The sequence below is a fragment of the Medicago sativa genome, chromosome 3 (genome assembly GCF_051527215.1).
Source record: "Medicago sativa cultivar Bolivia chromosome 3, Bolivia_mono, whole genome shotgun sequence".
NCBI classification, from domain to species: domain Eukaryota; kingdom Viridiplantae; phylum Streptophyta; class Magnoliopsida; order Fabales; family Fabaceae; genus Medicago; species Medicago sativa.
In genome coordinates this window covers 103,486,986-103,504,151 of record NC_140751.1, presented here as the reverse complement: position 1 = coordinate 103,504,151, position 17,166 = coordinate 103,486,986, and the positions used below count along the sequence as shown (strand labels likewise).

Here is a 17,166-nt window from a genome sequence, read left to right as displayed (position 1 = left end):
GGTTGTACAGTTCGTACAAAGTACAATGTCAACGCTTTTTTTTTTTGTTGAAGATAAGCTTCCAATGCCTTCAAATCTTCACCAAAATGACCGTTGCAAATTTCCACTAGTCTTCTGCAGTGTTTTCGAATCCAATAGACAGCTTTTGAAGTTTTGATCTTTGAATTTATAGCTTGTGGTGATAATCAGCTTCTGATGATCTTCAGCTTCTAATGAAGTCACTTCTGAACTATTAGCTTCTGACGACTATCCGCTTCTGAAGGCTATCCGCTTTTGATGACTTTAAGCTTCTGATGACCTTCAGCTTCTGATGACGTCATCATTCTTCAGGAGCACTTTTGTCTTCAGATGCACTTTTCTTCAGATGCTTTTAAGCTTCTTTTTCTTGAATCCTTAGCTCTCTTTTTGTTCTTCAGAACCTTTATATGTTGTACATTTTTAACTATGGTCATGTACACTTGAACAAATATTAGCTAGTCCAATTTACAATTTTTAATACCTTGTTATCATCAAAACTCTTCAAGGTTCATTGTTAAACACATTTTGTTCCAACAATATTGAGATCAGGGCCGTCCCTGGGGAGGTGCAAACAGCTTAATGGAGCTGGGCCTCCCCAATTTTGGGGCCCAAAATATTATTTTTTTTAAAAAATAAAATGCACTGAAAATAATAATATATAGGCGGACCATTGTAGGATTGACATTACAAAACTCGTGGCCCAGTGGTTTAACTCGGCAGTGCAGTGCTTAGGGGCTGCAGTTCAACTCCCAGGAATGGCATGGCATATGTTATATTTTTTAATTGTATTTTTTTCCACCATGATAGGGTTTTGTTGGGCCTACTTTTAATGGATTTGAGGTCTATATTTCATCAATATTTTCTTCTTCTTCTCCTTCTAATTACTTATTTACAAGTAAAAGTATAAATTATTCTTAGAATACTTGTAATTTTTGGCATATACTTGTCCTATAAAATCGAAAAGTTTTAACAACATTATAATTTCCTTCAAAAAAAAAACATTATAATTATTCTCTATGAAAATAAAATAAAATAAAATAAAACATGATAAGTTTTATTTATTTTTAAAAAATTGTATTTTTTTTAGGGGTCTATTTTTATTAAGAGAGTCGGGCCTCCAATTTCACAGGGACGGCCCTGATTGAGATTTTGGATTTGAGAGTTAATGAAGAGAATAAGTAAAAAAAATGATGACCCATAAGGCTAAATTGAATATAGCGGCAATGTTTAATGAAGGGAATGTCAATGATGCAAACGACACAAGTCTTTAATCACTTCTCCATTGAAATTGTTGAAGTTGAAATTGGAGATGAAATTGGATATGGTTATTGTTGTTTTTTATTTGTGATTTGTGATAGATATGAAACATTTATTTTTCTGGATATTTTTCTATGAAGTTCTTTAATGAATGTTTGAAAATGTGAGTTGAAGATGATGAAGATTAGTAGGGTAGAAGATGAAGAAAGAAAGGAAAAAAAAATTAGTTGGTGTTGGTACACCATAAGTTACAATAGACACGCATAATCAAATGGTCATCTTTTTAAAAAACATATCAAACGGTTTAAATTAAAAATTTAATAAGGTCTATGGTGGACCACTCTTAAGGTTGGTCCACCGTAGACATTGGGGTAAAACTTAACAGCCTGGGATTTATTTGATCGACGGAGATACAATTAAAGGACCAAAACATGAGTTTTATTACTTATGGGACCAAAATGAAAACTGAAAATTAATTAAGGGACCAAATGACATATTAAGCCTTTAAAGATTGTGTATTATTTCATCTAAAATAACTGTTTTGATAGTTTTATTTGGAATAGTTTTATTAGTACAAGTCCATTTGTCCTATTGAGCTTAGCTTAGTTAGCAAGGACAATGCATAATATATGTAAGGTTTGGGGTTCGAACCCCGGACACCACAAAAAAAGTACAAGTCCATTTGTAACCCTAACAATTGGTAATTTGAAGAAAAGATAAATGACCTGCCATATTTCATTCTTATAGACATCTTTCATATGTAAAAAAAATTGGGAAATAGTTGGTCTATTTATAGCCACACCATGCTTTATGTAGATCTGTCCTTTGCACGTGGACAACAAGTTACGTCACTAACCCTTTTTAATTAGCAAAATCATTCCTTTTGAAGACTACATTCATAGACCTAAAGATTAAATAGTTAGTTTATGAAATTAATGATATTTTATGGTCTTATAAACAACTTGTCATCAAAAAAGTTCACTTGAAACATACGATGTGAACGTTTGTAAAAATAAAACATGAACTAAAATTGATAACAAAATAATTTAGACAGACCTAAGCTTGAAGCAATTTTTTAGTGGGACTAAAAATTAAAGTTAGTATATTTAGAGTGACAAAAAATATATTTAACTTACCGGAAAGGAAAAAAAAACATTTAACCTTTACTTAAAGTATACTTTTAACATTTTTAAAATTGCTTTGATAAAATTTAGATTTTATTATTGTTGTTGTATAATTACTGCTTTATCTATAAGCATATTCTAATTCTCATATGATTATAGTTTTTATTTTTTGACTTCATCAAGTTCACTCTAACGAAGTTGGTCCTGATCTAAATACTACTTAGTATTAAATATAAACATATCTTTCAACCGAGAATGAGATCTACACTCTTCATGTTCTGTTAGCAATTGGTAGATGGCTAAAAGCAATCTTGTTAAGGAATAGTAATGCTTTATTTTGGGCCTAAGACGTTACGATTTGGGTGTAGAGAAGGGCCCAACAATGTAGGCTGGTTGCGGTGCCGCTAGCTAGCTACTGCATATGACGCGACGCGACGCGACAAAAGGGAGAAAGGAAGAATACTGGAATAGGAATAGGAATAGGAATAGGATAGAGTAGAAGAGCAATGAGCACGACGCAATTGCTTCACACCGCGGCTGCACTGATACCATCGGTCACACTCACACCTTGTTGGCGATGTAACAATCGCACAACCGCAACTATATTTCAGACTCAGAGGCGTGAGTGGGTCCTCACAGGAAATGCTTCAAGAATAATGAGGATAAAGTGTATGGCGAATCCAAGGAGAGTCAAAATGGTTGCCAAACAAATTCGGAGAGAACTTTCTGATATGCTCATCACCGATAACGTCTTGCAATTTGCCGTTCTTCCTGAAGCTTCCTTAGGTGCTGATTCTTACCTCTCTTCCGTCACCACCATCACCGACGTTGAAATCACCGCTGATTTACAGGTTCTTATTTGCTTTCCTATTCTATCATTTTCGCCGCCGAATTTATAGTGTGATAATTCAGTGGAATGTCTTGCAAGGAATGCGTTAGAGATTAGTACTCCCTCTGTTTCAAAATACATGTCCAAGTCAACTACTTCACATATGCCAATGCACAATTTTGACCGTTAATATTTTTAATTATCTAAAGTAAAAAATTATAAAAATTTAATATTTTGAAAATATTTGTCGAGACAAATCAAACAACATCTTACATGCTAATATTTGAATTTATACATTGGTTAAAAAGTATGGTCAAAGTAAGTCAAGTGAATAGTGCACATTGCAAAAAGTGGACATGTATTTTGAAACGGAGGGAGTATGTTGCTAGCAATGCGTTATATCAATGGCGACTATCTTGCCACATTGCCTTTTCATTTTTCTCATTTAATCTAGTGTATTTGGAATGTAAACCTTATTTATTTTGTTTCATGATGACTGTCATGTAAAGCTGTGGTTGGCATCTTCTAACTCAACACTTTTAGTGTAGGTCGTTAGGGTGTATGTATCTGTTTTTGGAGATGAAAGAGGGAAGGAAGTGGCCATGGCTGGGTTGAAATCAAAAGCCAAATATGTTCGCAGTGAGCTGGGGAGGCGTATGAAGTTGCGGTTAACTCCCGAGATACGCTTTTTGGAGGATGAATCTTTTGAGAGAGGAAGCAGGGTAAGAATTACTATATTTACCGTTTCTTTTTACGGTGGTTCTATGTTTTGCAATTGCAAGTTTGTGTTGTTCTGTTTCCACTTTGGCCCTTTCCAGACCATCTCTTAGTTTCTTGACCGCCTTCTAGTCTACTACTAAAACTAAATTACTAATTACTAATTATTACATTAAGTTGCTCCCAGCACAAATTTTCACTCAAGTTGTTTCTGTGTTGGCTTACTTGCTTTCCCTCAGTTCGTATTCAAAGAGAAATCTGAATACAATGCCTTATATTTTTTTCTATATGTTAGTTCATCACTACGCATAGGGTATATCTTCTATCTACCATATATATGTTGGAACTGCCATGTGTCACAGTTTATTCCGTGATTTCCTGCCGGTTTCCCCACAATTATGAGATGGTTCTTACTAGGCCCTTGTTGCTATGTGGGTTAATGTTACTAGTTATTCTAGATAAGTGATACATAAGAATAAGATGGCAAATAGATTTTCACTGCCTCTTGTATGGACAATTTCTTGTGCTATTCAAACAATGCTTTTGAGGGGAGAGGGTGGGTTCTTTGGTAGCTTTTCAGCCTTATTTTTATTTTCCTGATGATGAAATTGTGGGTTTCACATCACTGTGGTCTGATTTTGTTATTAATTTGTGATCAAATGTGATTGCATGACCGCTGAAATCTTTTTTTATCTTGTTTGTGCATATTCGTTAATTTTAAAAAGGCTTTTATCAGACTTTTATAACAAGTTTTATATGATAAATGTTATTATGTAATGAATTCAAGTATATGCTACTAATCAGCATGTTTCCATAGCCAGTGCTCACTTATGCACGCCATTCTTTTATATATTTAAGCAGCTTCTTGGTCACTTTTTAGTTTTTATTGATGTGTTGTGAGCTGTTATTGATATGGTGCTTCCACCCATTCAAACTTCCAGGTCATTGCAATATTAGATAAAATTAAGAATGAGAAGAGTGAAACAAGCAAAAACATGGAGCAGTTGGATTCATCAGTGAACGGAGATGACACTGAGCAGTTGAATTCATCATCAGATGAAGACGATGCTGATTGGGAAGATGAAGACCCTGAAGAAGGTATCATTTATGTGGAATAGCTGTCTCCCAGGCATCAGTAATTTGCCTGTTTGTTATGAAGATGGAGAGACCATGCAGTGTTGGTAGGTATGTCTTGATGAACTTGTGTCAAAAAGCACCTTTAGATAATCCCAAGTTTAGTTTTGTCTATATGAATGGTTAGTATCAAGCTTTCTATTAGGTTTGTATTCCAAAAAGAATTATACTGTGTATTTATCTTAAATTTAGTTTGTTCAGCTTTAGAATTCATGAAAAGATTTTCAGAACTGTGTATTTATTAAATTAATTAATTACATAACACTTTTTTCCAATGTGTATATGAAAAGATGTTGCTCGTGTTAATTAGTTAAGTGACAAAATTATCTAAACATGAAGCTTTGATAGGTATAGGACTTAATCTAACTAAGGTCGTCAGATTTTCTCTAACTAAGGTAGACAATTTTAGGACTTAATCTCCAAGATGAGAGTATAGGAGACAGTACATTTCTTTTCTTGCTTTAGTTGATCTCTGTAAAATGTAAATATAATTTCACTATCTCGAACAAATTACAACATGAACATGATGCACTCATCTCAACTTGGTATTTTTATGTTGCTTCTTCTTTTATATGGAGTTCGATTCATTGAGTGGTATGTACTGTGTTTGCCTTCGTACCTTAACCTTTTGTCACCTTTCTCATTGTGGTATCTTTGAATCTGGTATGCGGTAGTAAATTTTAAGTTGCTCAAATCTCAGGTTGCATTTCTTCCTTCGTTTACCTACAGTCATATAAGCTATCACAGTAGAGGATAAGTAGATGTGATTTATGAGCATTTGATAGCAGATCCTGCAAAAATGTTACATTAAACAACTTGGAAATCTAAAGTCTAGCTTCGATTGAAAATTAGAACTATAGTTTTAAGGGTTAAATATGTTTTTGTTCTCTATAAATATACAAACTTTTCGTTTTAGTCCCTCTAAAATTTTCCTTCAACTTTTAGTCCCTAAAAAATTTTCTATCTTCACTTTTGATCCCTCATTTAAAGTAAACTCATATGTAGACTACATATTTTTGAATAAAATTTTGCAGAAAAATTCATAATATTATAAGAACCTCTCCCAAAAAAAATTAGAATTTTTTTAACAAAACATGAATTTAATATGAATTTTTATATGTTTGACGGTTAAAAATTCATAATTAATTTATGTTTTGTTAAAAAATTCTAAATTTTTGGGGGAATGTTTTTTACAATATTCTACACATTTCTGCACAATTTCATTAAAAAATACAAAAATTAACTTAAAAATAGGGACCAAAAGTAGTGATTGAAAATTTTATAGGGGCTAAAAGTTGAAGGAAAATTTTTGAGGGACTAAAACGAAAAGTTAGTATATTTATAGGGATCAAAAACATATTTAACCCTAGTTTTAATAGTATTAGAAATGTGGAGTTAGTTTCAACTTGGATCAAAAATAAATTTAACAGACTTTTACTTCAGTGGCATGTGGGTCAAAAACAAATATAACAAAAAATATATGAAAAGTTTCAGGAAAAAATCTATTTTTTTCATTAAAAAAAATATAATACTTGTGTCATTTTTATTTAAGTTTGTTTAGGATTTTAAAAAAAAAAAAAATTTACTCTAAAATGAAAAGCTATTATGATTAGTTTTCTTCAAAATCTATTTTTTTTCGAACATAAGAGGTGACACATGAACTAGTTAAAAATATTTAATTTTTTTTTACTTATGCGGGTATTAAACAAATAAAAATAGTTTTTTTTTGTCAAATAATCTAGTGGTTAGAATTCATCTTTTTTAAGGTGAATAAGTGGTGTGTCCCTTTGCATATAATAATGGATGTTCCTGCCAACTGAGATATGCTCACGGGGACAAATAAAAATAGCTTTATAATATCAAAACTCATTTTCCCTGCTAATCGGAAGGTTAACACACAAAAAATAGCTTCAATTATTTATTTTTTAAAAAATATTTAGGAAAACACTATATTTTTTAAAACTCACACATAGTTTCTTGACAAATATTTATTTATATATTCTGCCTACTTCCATGGACGTAATTCTTGACCTTCACTCCTTCTCATGGGAATGTTGCTCATAGCTTTTAGTGGGGAGCTTTCTTTTTGAGACCTTTTTTTTGGCTTGAAAATAAAACATTCATATAAAGTGAATTGAACATTAAGTTATGCATAGATCTCTCAAAATTGTTTATCTTATCAGTTTGTACCTTCCGATGAGCATTTTTTAGCTTGAAAAAACGATCGGGTCACTCCCGATGCTTGTTTTTGTGAATTTGTCAACAATTCAATGGACTTATTGAACAATCACGGAAGAGCTGCACACAAACAATCCAACGGAATTTCTACTATTCACACAATTCTACTCACCAAACCACCAGTTTTAAATCTGTACGAGTCTTTTTCTATTTACAGCCGAGTCGACCTTTATCCTGTTTAATGAAATATTTTTTTAAAAAAAATCATTTTTTTTTTCTTTCAGTTTTCACATCTGACAATAGCCATGCAGTTTTGAGTGACAAATGGATTGAGGGGATTAATTACTATATATGTAGGGTTAATTTTAGTTTGGACCAGTGAATGTTGGGGTTCAACTTGGACCAGTTGAATTCTAGCCTTTGATACAATATTAATTAATATATACAATTGTGATTGTCTATCCATTATCTGATGTCTAAGTTAGATGCTATCCAAGCCTACTCTAAGACTGCGTGCCTAGTAGTACTGTTCCAAATTTGGTCCAGGTTAAAATTGTGTGAACAGGTTAAAAACATTAATTTCACCTTTAAATTGAGTACTATTGTTAAAAACATTAATTTCACCGTTAATTCCAAATGGATTCACAGGTCCAAGTTAAAAAACAATTGTATAAATTTTTTGATTTTGTGCAAGCTAAATTCACAGGTCCATTAATTCCAAATTCCTCTTCTAGACTATCGTTCCATACCTCTCAGATCTGAATCGAATCTCCTTTCGGTAAATCCCTCATTTCACTAACAGCAAAATCCAAATATGTCAGAAAGGATTCTCGTCGTGGATCTTTGATTGCTTACAACCCATTGAATTTGATTCAATTTCTAAAAGTGTTTATCAAATTGAAGTGATGAAAAGTGAACTGAAACTGAATTTAAATTTGGGGGTTGGAGAAAAAAGTATGAGTTGATGAAGTGATGAATTGAATGTCCTTATGTTTTCAGATCTGTAGATTGATGATTAGTCTTATGTTTGGGTAATGGAAAAAATTTATGAGGTTTCTAGAGTGGAACAGTTGGGGATCTGGAGAGTTGTTTTTGTGCATCCTTAAGCAAAACGCATGAAGCTGAGGGCGATAGTCGTAAGGTTGGATCTGGAAAATTTGTTTGAAAAAATTGTCTTTGTTTTAATGAACATTCAATTTAAGTTGATAGTTGGTTGTAAGTTGGTTAATAGATCTAAAAAAATAATAACTTTGTAAATTATTTTGTTGAAAAGGATTACTACCGTGTATTCTTGTAAAAGGGTGTATGGTATGAGGTAACTTAAACACAACTTGCAAAAGCATGTCATTTTACTGGTCCAAGTTGAACCAAAACATACACTGGTCCAAACTAAAGGGACCCTGTATGTAGTATCTAGTTGAGGGAAAATAAAGAGGGAGCCTTATGTTTGGTAAAACATAGAAGTCTGTCTCTCCTCTCTTCATTCAAATAAGCACATCTTAAAAAAAAATTGAGAGGCAAACAAACGGGTTGAGATCCTCTCCATTTATTAAAATAAATGGAGATTGCAATTACGAAAGAGATAGACACAAAATATAGATGGTGGGTCCTATCATTAAATGGGTCCCATCATCATTGATTATTTTTAAGACTTTTTGTTTTTATATCTCTCTAAATGATAGAAATGGAGAAGAGATTAAATGGAGAAGATTTTAACTCCAAACAATAGTGAGTTAATAGTTATGTTTGTTTCTAGAGTTTGTTTTAGCTCACCAATCAAACTGTCAGCATAAGAAACATATCTTCAATTATATCAAATAATATGTTAATAATTAAATTACCAATGTTTATATTTATACTCCCTCCGTCCCAAATTATAAGCAAAAAAAAAAAAATCATACTTATTAAGAAAACTAAAACATAAGAATTTGGAGTATAGTTTTTTGTGTTTTCTTTGGAAAAAGTTTTATAGGAAGATGTAAAAACAATTTTCATTGGCTATTGGTTATGGAAAAAATGAAAGAGAGAGAAAATTGAATGTAATTTGCATTTAATTTTATGAGAATAAGCAAAAGTTTTTCTTGGAAAAGAGATTTTTTAAAAAAACAAGATTAAATAAGATAAAAGTTTGTCTTTTTTGCTTATATTTTAGGACAAAGAAAATGAGTTTTTTTTTGCTTATATTATGGGACGGAGGGCTGTTTGCATACTCACGGTTTGTTTTGTATGAAACTTTTAAAAAAATACTATGCACTTTTGTAGTTTTTCGTTTTCATCATCATCATTATTATTAGGCTTAAATATGTAAAAGGTCTCCCGCGTGTTTTTGGTTTTCGTCCATGTATTTTTTTTTCTTTTAAAATAAACCTTGTAAGTTGATAACTTTTTGAATTTCGTCCCTACCGTCAACTTCTGTTAAAAAAAGTGTCTAACGGCGCATGACGTGGCAATCATTGACATGGCAATCATTGACATGGCATTAGTTGCGTATGTGGCCTTACAGGTGATCCCTACTATATTACAGGAACCAAATCCAAAACCGAAAAGGAACAGAGGGATGAAATTAAAAAATACGAACTTACAAAATTTGAAATTTAAAACTCATTTCTTCATCTTCTTCCTCTCTGTCCTTATTCCTCTCTCTCCAATTTTCCAATTCTTCCCAATTACACCATATCAGATTTGTGCTTGCTCCTTCCGTCTTTGTCCTAGCTCTTTTCTAAATCTTGCTTGTTGTCGTGATCTACAATTGGTAGAGCATTCACAATATCTCCTTCGAAACTGATATATGTTGCCATTTTGTTGGAACAAGACTTGTTTTGCCTACAAAGGTTTCTGCCAGTGATGGTAAATTTTAAACAACTGTACAAAAAGCATTCCAAATTTAAGTTAGTAACACACTACAAGGTAGTGTTCTTCAAACTCTAGTAATTTATTTTTTCTGGTTTGTTGTTCTGTGTGTGCTTTTGTTTGTAAAGAAAATGATAGCTCAATGTTTGTAAAGAAAATGATAGCTCAAGGAAAAAAGTAGTAGATGCTGACACTAGGTCATGCATCATTTTGTTAGTAGTTTTTGTCCACTTTTAGTTGAGTTCGGATGATTATGGATGAGTTTGAAGTTACGAAGAGCAGATTTTATGTTTCCAAGTGAAGAAGAAATCGTGCCATGATTCACAGCAATCAGAGCAAGATCTGGAGCAAGTTGGGATAGCTTTTGGTTCGTAAAAAAATTGGAATTGAAGTAGTTTGAGGGTTATGGAGTTACAAGTTGTGTTTCACTCCAGTAGAATTTATTAATATGGTGTGGATGTATTGTTTGGGATTGAAAATAATATATAGGGATTAAAGAAAATGTGAATTTGATGATTTTTTGGTGAATGATGAATTTAGTTTTGAAGATGAAGATTTGAGAAGGAAGAATTTTTTTGGGTTATGATCGAAGAAGGATGAATTTTCTGGGTTAAGATGGAAGAAGATGAGAAGAGGATGAAGAGATGAATGAATCTCTGAAAATTATAAAAGTCATTTTCTTTTTTTCCGTTTAGTCCCTCTTGTAATTTTCGTTTTTGGAATTGGTCTCTAAAACAGGCAGAGAGAGGAAGAAGATGGAAACAACATGGATTTTAAATTTTAAATTTTGTTATTTAGGTGTTTTTAATTTCATCCCTCTGTACCTTTTTGTTTTTGGTTTTGATCCCTGTAATATAGCCGGGGATCATCTGTCACAACACATAAGCGTCTTTTGCCACGTCATCATTCGCCAATCAGCCGACAAAAATTAAAAAGTTATTAACTTGCAGGGGTTGTTTTAGAATGATAAAAAAAAAAGATACAGGAACGAAAACAAAAAACATGCGAATTTACAAGGACGGTCTACATATTTAAGCTTTATTATTATTATTATCATCATTATTTTTTTATTAATTATATTAAAAAAAAAAATAGGGAAGGTATCAGCCAGGGGAGGGGATAGTGGGGCGAGGTTGGAGAGTATGGATAGACTTTAAACAATTGGACCAAGTCTATCCTATATCATCCTTATATTTGCTACCCATTTCTCTTGGCCACTGATCATCGGAAACTACTTCTCATATCATTAAGTAATTAGTATATAAAAAGGGCATGTTGATATTTTGATACAAAAATTGAACACCATATAAAGGCATGTATAATACATTTAATATAAGTCCCCTCAAAAAAAAAAAAAAATACATTTAATTTAAGTGTTGATTTGACCGGAAGATAATGCATAAGGAATAAAGAAATAGCAATCCGTAGCCAAAATATCTTTTTTATTTAATTCTTACTATTACAACGATAGATTAATTCACAAACACATATACCATTTCAAAGAAAATTCACAAACACGTATAAGGAATCTCTTATAATACTGTTCTTAGTTTAACACAAATATTTTAGTTCTAAACGCCTAGATTATCAATATTTTAGTTTCATTCAATTAAATATAATTTTGTTTGACTTAAATGCACTTTTGGTTCATCTATTTTTAAAAAAAGAGTTAATTATGTTTTTAATCCCTATAAATATTCACAGTTTTGTTTTTAGTCCTTGCAAAATAAAATTACACTTTTTAGTACCTGTGACATTTTCCTTAAACATTTTAGGGACCAAAAATGTTGATGGAAATTTTTGACAGGGACCAAAAATACTGATGGAAATTTTTATAGGGACTAAAAATTCTGATGGAAAATTTTATAGAGACTAAAAAGTGTGATTTTATTTTGTAGGGACTAAAAACAAAATTCTAAATATTTACAGAAACCATTTACTTAATTAACCCTTAAAAATATTAAGTTTTGCTCCTCCTATTTTTATTTTTTGAAAGGAAAAGAGCATGCTTATAGCATTTCATTAATAATAAGAGAGTTTATACAACGAGGTGCACGATAATAAATTTTGGGACTAGCTGATAATGTGGCAACCCCAGCAAGGGTATGAGCTACCTCATTTGCTTGTCTCCTGTTAAACTCAACCTTAGAGTTTGAGAAGTTTGTGTTAAAGAGACTCTGGCATGCTGAAATCACTTGGCCAAATTCTGTAACATCAATCTGACGATGGTTAAAGGCATATGTTGTAATCTTTGAATCCAAGACAAAATCGACGTTGTCAAATTGCATGTCACTTAACCATTGTAAGGCATGGAATAAGCCTAGAGCTTCTCCTATTTTTAAAACCAATTTTTTGGTTTCAATTTAACTTATGTAGCACACTTATTTATGACGCGGCATAGTTTATTACCCATATTTTGCTAAAATGGATATTCAATTTGGTCTAATAAGTTCTACCACGTCATTAATGAATGTCACATCATAGAAAATGAGCCAAAAATAAAATGGGACCAAAATTAAAAAATATAAATTGAAGGACCGAAAAATGATTTTTAAATTAACGGGATCAAAATTTCATTTATAATAAATAAGGGAACTTAAAAGTGCACTTAAGGCTTTTTATGCAGCTAGGTTTCAGTTACATGCTTTATTTTTATTTTTTTGGCTTTCGCACCGGTTTTCGATCCATCAATGGTGGACGATTAATCTGACTCATGTGTAGAGGCATGCGCTTTGGTCAAGCGTTGTTTTCGTGGGAATCGAACCCGGTATTTCCCGGATACGTCCTTGGAATGAGCTCCTTGCCACTGGAGCTCAAGCAACTTGGTTTAGTGAACCTACTTGAGTTGTCTAGTGGTGTTAGTTTGAGACTTTGGAGTGTGCTCCTCCTCAAAATCTTATGTTCGATTCTTCTGGTATCAATTTAGGTGAACTAATCTAGTTTCTTAAAAAATAAAAAGACAAACTTGTCGTGAATTATTTTCTTATTTAGTTGATGGAATATGATTAATTCTCTTTTCCATGAAAGGTGTACAAATTAAGAAAGGAATGGAAAGTTGGTCAATTCCATTTTCAAATAAATTCCCAGCCAAGGGGTTAGATATTTGGATGCGCAACCCAACTTGCAACGTGGCTTGAAAACATGAGTGGAAAAAAGGAATAATGTTCAAAGAATCCAATCCAATCAAAAGGGACAGCTCCTTTCAAGTTTTCAATTTAAACCTCAAAGAAAACTTGAGAATTTGGATACAAAGTCAGCGGTCAGTTTCATCTACAAAGCGAGATTCCCAATATTGGTGTTTCTCATGTTAGGAGGAATTTGGATTCCATGATTTCTCATAATCCTATATTTACGTAGTTATCATTGGATCAAGGTCCGACGATATAGAATTCAAGCTTTTATTCTCAATCCAACGGTCATCAGTATGATCATTGTGTGAAACGGTCATCAGTATGATCATTGTGTGAATGCGCGATTTGAACAACTCTAGGTGATACAAATCCTATTAGGAGGGTGTGTGGGTAGAGTTGTAGTAGATTTTCATATTGTTGTATTAAATTCTTAGTCTCATATGCACAAGACTATCTCCATCTTCTTTTTCAACATTGTTTTTTTACATTTAGGTTGATAAATTGTTGAGAAATTTTATTTGGTTGGAATGTCAATGTCAAGAAGTTAGTGACTGTTATTTGACAGAGTTTGTTTTCCTGCTCCTTAAGGTGGTTTGGGGCTTCGATTTTTCAAAGCTATCAACAAGGGTGTTAATTTAAAGCTTCATATATTGGGATCTTGTTAACTCTAATCATCAATGGTCTCACAAGGTTTACTTACGCTGTTTACCATATCATATCTAGTATCTACTGTTGATAGTTTAAAATGGTAGGTTATTGGTGGTAACTTCGTACACTTTTGAACTGAACATTGATTTTTTGAGTTTGAGGTTAATTTCTTAAATGTTTTTGACATTTTTAAGGTAATTTGACTTCTATTGAATTTGATTATTTGTGCAACGACGTCCGTTGAAATTGCTTATTTTAGAGAAAGACAAAGATTTTTGTTGGAAGGTGACTCTTAATTGGTTGTTTCGGCTTTCAAATATCCTTACATTGTTCTTCCACAATTGAGAAATGGTTGGCTCCATTATTTAAATACTATTAATGATTTCTCTTCTTTTTTTTGTTGACAAAAACAAAGCGATATTTATTCATTCAAATTGATAGAATATATCAGATACAACATCGCTAAAAACGTAAATGATGAATCTATGAATAAACTCGCAACACCCAAGTTAATAGCGACAAAATGCCTACAAATAATATGATAAAATCTAAATCACCAAAATGCTCATGATTCTGGATCTGCAACGTTGACGCAAAATCATTGATTGAAACTGATCTTTCAATATGAATCAAACGAACACCGCAACAAGACGCGAAATCAAACAATCCCGCACAAGACGACGAACAACACAACACCGCACTCAGACGACGAAATCACGAAAAAACGCTAAAGAAAAAACGCGATATATGTGGAAATCACTTATTTAGATCGAAATAAAGAGGGAAAAAGATGCAGATGGTGATTCTCATATTTGAGAAAAGATAAAAAAAACTTTCCTCTAAAAAAAATAAAAGGTGACAAAAAATATATATGAAGAGAATTTTAATATTAGATTAGAATTCCCTAAAAAAAAAATATTAGATTAGAATTAGAATCACTACCAAAAAAAGATTAGAATTAGAAAAGAGTTTGCTCAAAAAATAAAAGAATTAGAAAAGAGAAAATACCGAAATAGTGACTAGCCCAAGTTGCAAGCAACAAAACCTAAATCCTTGTTATATATTGCGCGCCTCTGTTCTGTGAACCCTGCTTTTGTTACAAAACAATGGCAGCATCAAATCTCTCTACCCTCTCTTCCTCTTCCCTCAACAAACCTAAACTCTCTTTTTCTTCTTCCTCTTTCAACCATTCAACCGCCAACACTTGTTTTTTCCACAACAAAACTCTTCTCTCAAACTCAAACCCCAAAACCTCACCTTCTCATTCTTACAACTACAAAACACTTTCATGCACCAATAACAACCCTAACAACACATTCCCATTCACAAACATCGCCGCTAATGATGACCACGACGAAAAGCCTCGTGAAGAATGTGGCGTTGTTGGTATCTACGGCGATCCAGAAGCCTCTCGTCTCTGCTACCTCGCTCTCCATGCACTTCAACACCGTGGTCAAGAAGGTGCTGGTATCGTTACCGTCAACCATAACAAAGTCCTTCAAACCATTACCGGCGTTGGCCTCGTTTCCGAAGTTTTCAACGACACAAAACTCCGTCAATTACCTGGAAACTTAGCCATTGGTCATGTCCGTTATTCAACTGCAGGCCAATCCATGCTCAAAAACGTTCAACCTTTTGTTGCAGGTTACCGTTTTGGTTCCGTTGGTGTTGCTCATAATGGTAACTTTGTTAATTACCGTTCCTTGAGAAATGAACTTGAAGAATCTGGTTCAATTTTCAACACTACTTCTGATACTGAAGTTTTGCTTCATCTTATTGCAACATCAAATCATAGACCTTTTATAGCGAGAATTGTTGAAGCGTGTGAAAAAGTTAAAGGTGCTTATTCAATTGTGTTTGTTACTGAAGATAAACTTGTTGCTGTCAGAGATCCTTTTGGTTTTCGACCTTTGGTTATGGGAAGAAGAAGTAACGGTTCTGTTGTTTTTGCTTCGGAAACATGTGCACTTGATTTGATCGAAGCTACTTATGAAAGAGAGGTTTATCCTGGTGAAATTATGGTTGTGGATAAAAGTGGTGTTCAATCTCATTGTCTTGTTTCTCATCCAGAACAAAAACAATGTATTTTTGAACATATTTATTTTTCATTGCCCAATTCTGTTGTATTTGGGAAATCTGTTTATGAATCAAGAAGATTGTTTGGTGAAATATTGGCTACTGAGAGTCCTGTTGATTGTGATGTAGTTATAGCTGTTCCTGATTCTGGTGTTGTTGCTGCACTTGGTTATGCTGCAAAAGCTGGTGTTCCTTTTCAACAGGGTTTGATTAGGTCACACTATGTTGGTAGAACTTTCATTGAGCCATCACAGAAGATTAGAGATTTTGGTGTGAAGTTGAAGCTTTCACCGGTTCGTGCTGTTCTTGAAGGGAAAAGGGTCGTGGTTGTTGATGATTCAATTGTGAGGGGAACTACATCATCTAAAATTGTGAGGTTGTTAAAAGAAGCTGGTGCTAAAGAAGTTCACATGAGGATTGCATGTCCACCAATTATTGGGTCTTGTTATTATGGTGTGGATACACCTAGCTCTGAAGAGTTGATATCTAATAGGATGAGTGTGGCTGAGATCAAGGAATTTATTGGTTGTGATTCACTTGCTTTTCTACCTATGGATAGTTTGAAGAAGTTGTTGGGTGATGATTCTTCTAATTTCTGTTATGCTTGTTTCACTGGGAATTATCCTGTTGAACCTACTGAACTTAAAGTTAAGAAGAGGATTGGTGGTGATTCTGTGGATGGTGGATTGAATGGATCGGTTCAAGCTAGCCCAAATCAGAAAGAGATGAAGATTGTTGGAGTCTGATCACAATTGTTCTGTGTAATTTTGTAGTATATAGGCACCACATTATACAAGGTTTAACTTTTCAACCAAATCAAAAAAAAAAATACAAGGTATAACTTAGTACTGGGCACATAAATGTCTAGAGAAACTATCATCTGACTACAATATTTTATTTCAGCTAATTCAGAAATTTGGATTCTGGAGCTGGCCAATTCTTAATACCTATTTGTTGGTCGTATCTTAAGATCTGATGTTTGGAATTTTCTTATTTTGCAAGTTAGATAAATCTTATATAAGATTAGGGAGATTTATTTTATATTGTTTTTGGAACTTCAGGTTTTGCTTTATTACTATTATTATGAAAAGGTTTTGCTTTAATACCGTTTCTGTTTTTCGATATACAACTATATATATGTCAAACTCTCAAGGGTACACAAAATATAGCATTAATTTTGTTTTTTTTTCCTTTCTCCTCGTAG

The 17,166-nt window shown here is 32.9% G+C and overlaps 1 protein-coding gene and 1 pseudogene across 2 annotated transcripts; both read left to right on the top strand.

Annotated features, from left to right (window-relative positions):
* The first annotated feature begins 2,849 nt into the window (after positions 1-2,849).
* Positions 2,850-5,354, top strand: LOC146943222 (ribosome-binding factor A family protein). Its single transcript, XM_085757320.1, has 3 exons — positions 2,850-3,250; positions 3,777-3,950; positions 4,887-5,354. The coding sequence occupies exons 1-3, from the start codon at positions 2,906-2,908 to the stop codon at positions 5,061-5,063; spliced, it is 696 nt and encodes a 231-aa protein (XP_085613446.1). The 5' UTR covers positions 2,850-2,905; the 3' UTR covers positions 5,064-5,354.
* Positions 5,355-14,849: 9,495 nt separating this feature from the next.
* LOC146943221 (amidophosphoribosyltransferase, chloroplastic pseudogene) lies at positions 14,850-16,947 on the top strand (annotated as a pseudogene). The gene is made up of 2 exons (XR_015032986.1): positions 14,850-16,759; positions 16,798-16,947. The product of XR_015032986.1 is annotated as an amidophosphoribosyltransferase, chloroplastic pseudogene (transcript).
* The last annotated feature ends 219 nt before the right edge of the window (positions 16,948-17,166 follow it).

Coding starts and splice junctions, on each gene's coding strand:
- LOC146943222 (XM_085757320.1), top strand. CDS start 2,906: ATGAGCACGACGCAATTGCTTCACACCGCGGCTGCACTGATACCATCG. Junction 3,251..3,776: donor AAATCACCGCTGATTTACAG/GTTCTTATTTGC, acceptor CTTTTAGTGTAG/GTCGTTAGGGTGTATGTATC. Junction 3,951..4,886: donor CTTTTGAGAGAGGAAGCAGG/GTAAGAATTACT, acceptor TCAAACTTCCAG/GTCATTGCAATATTAGATAA.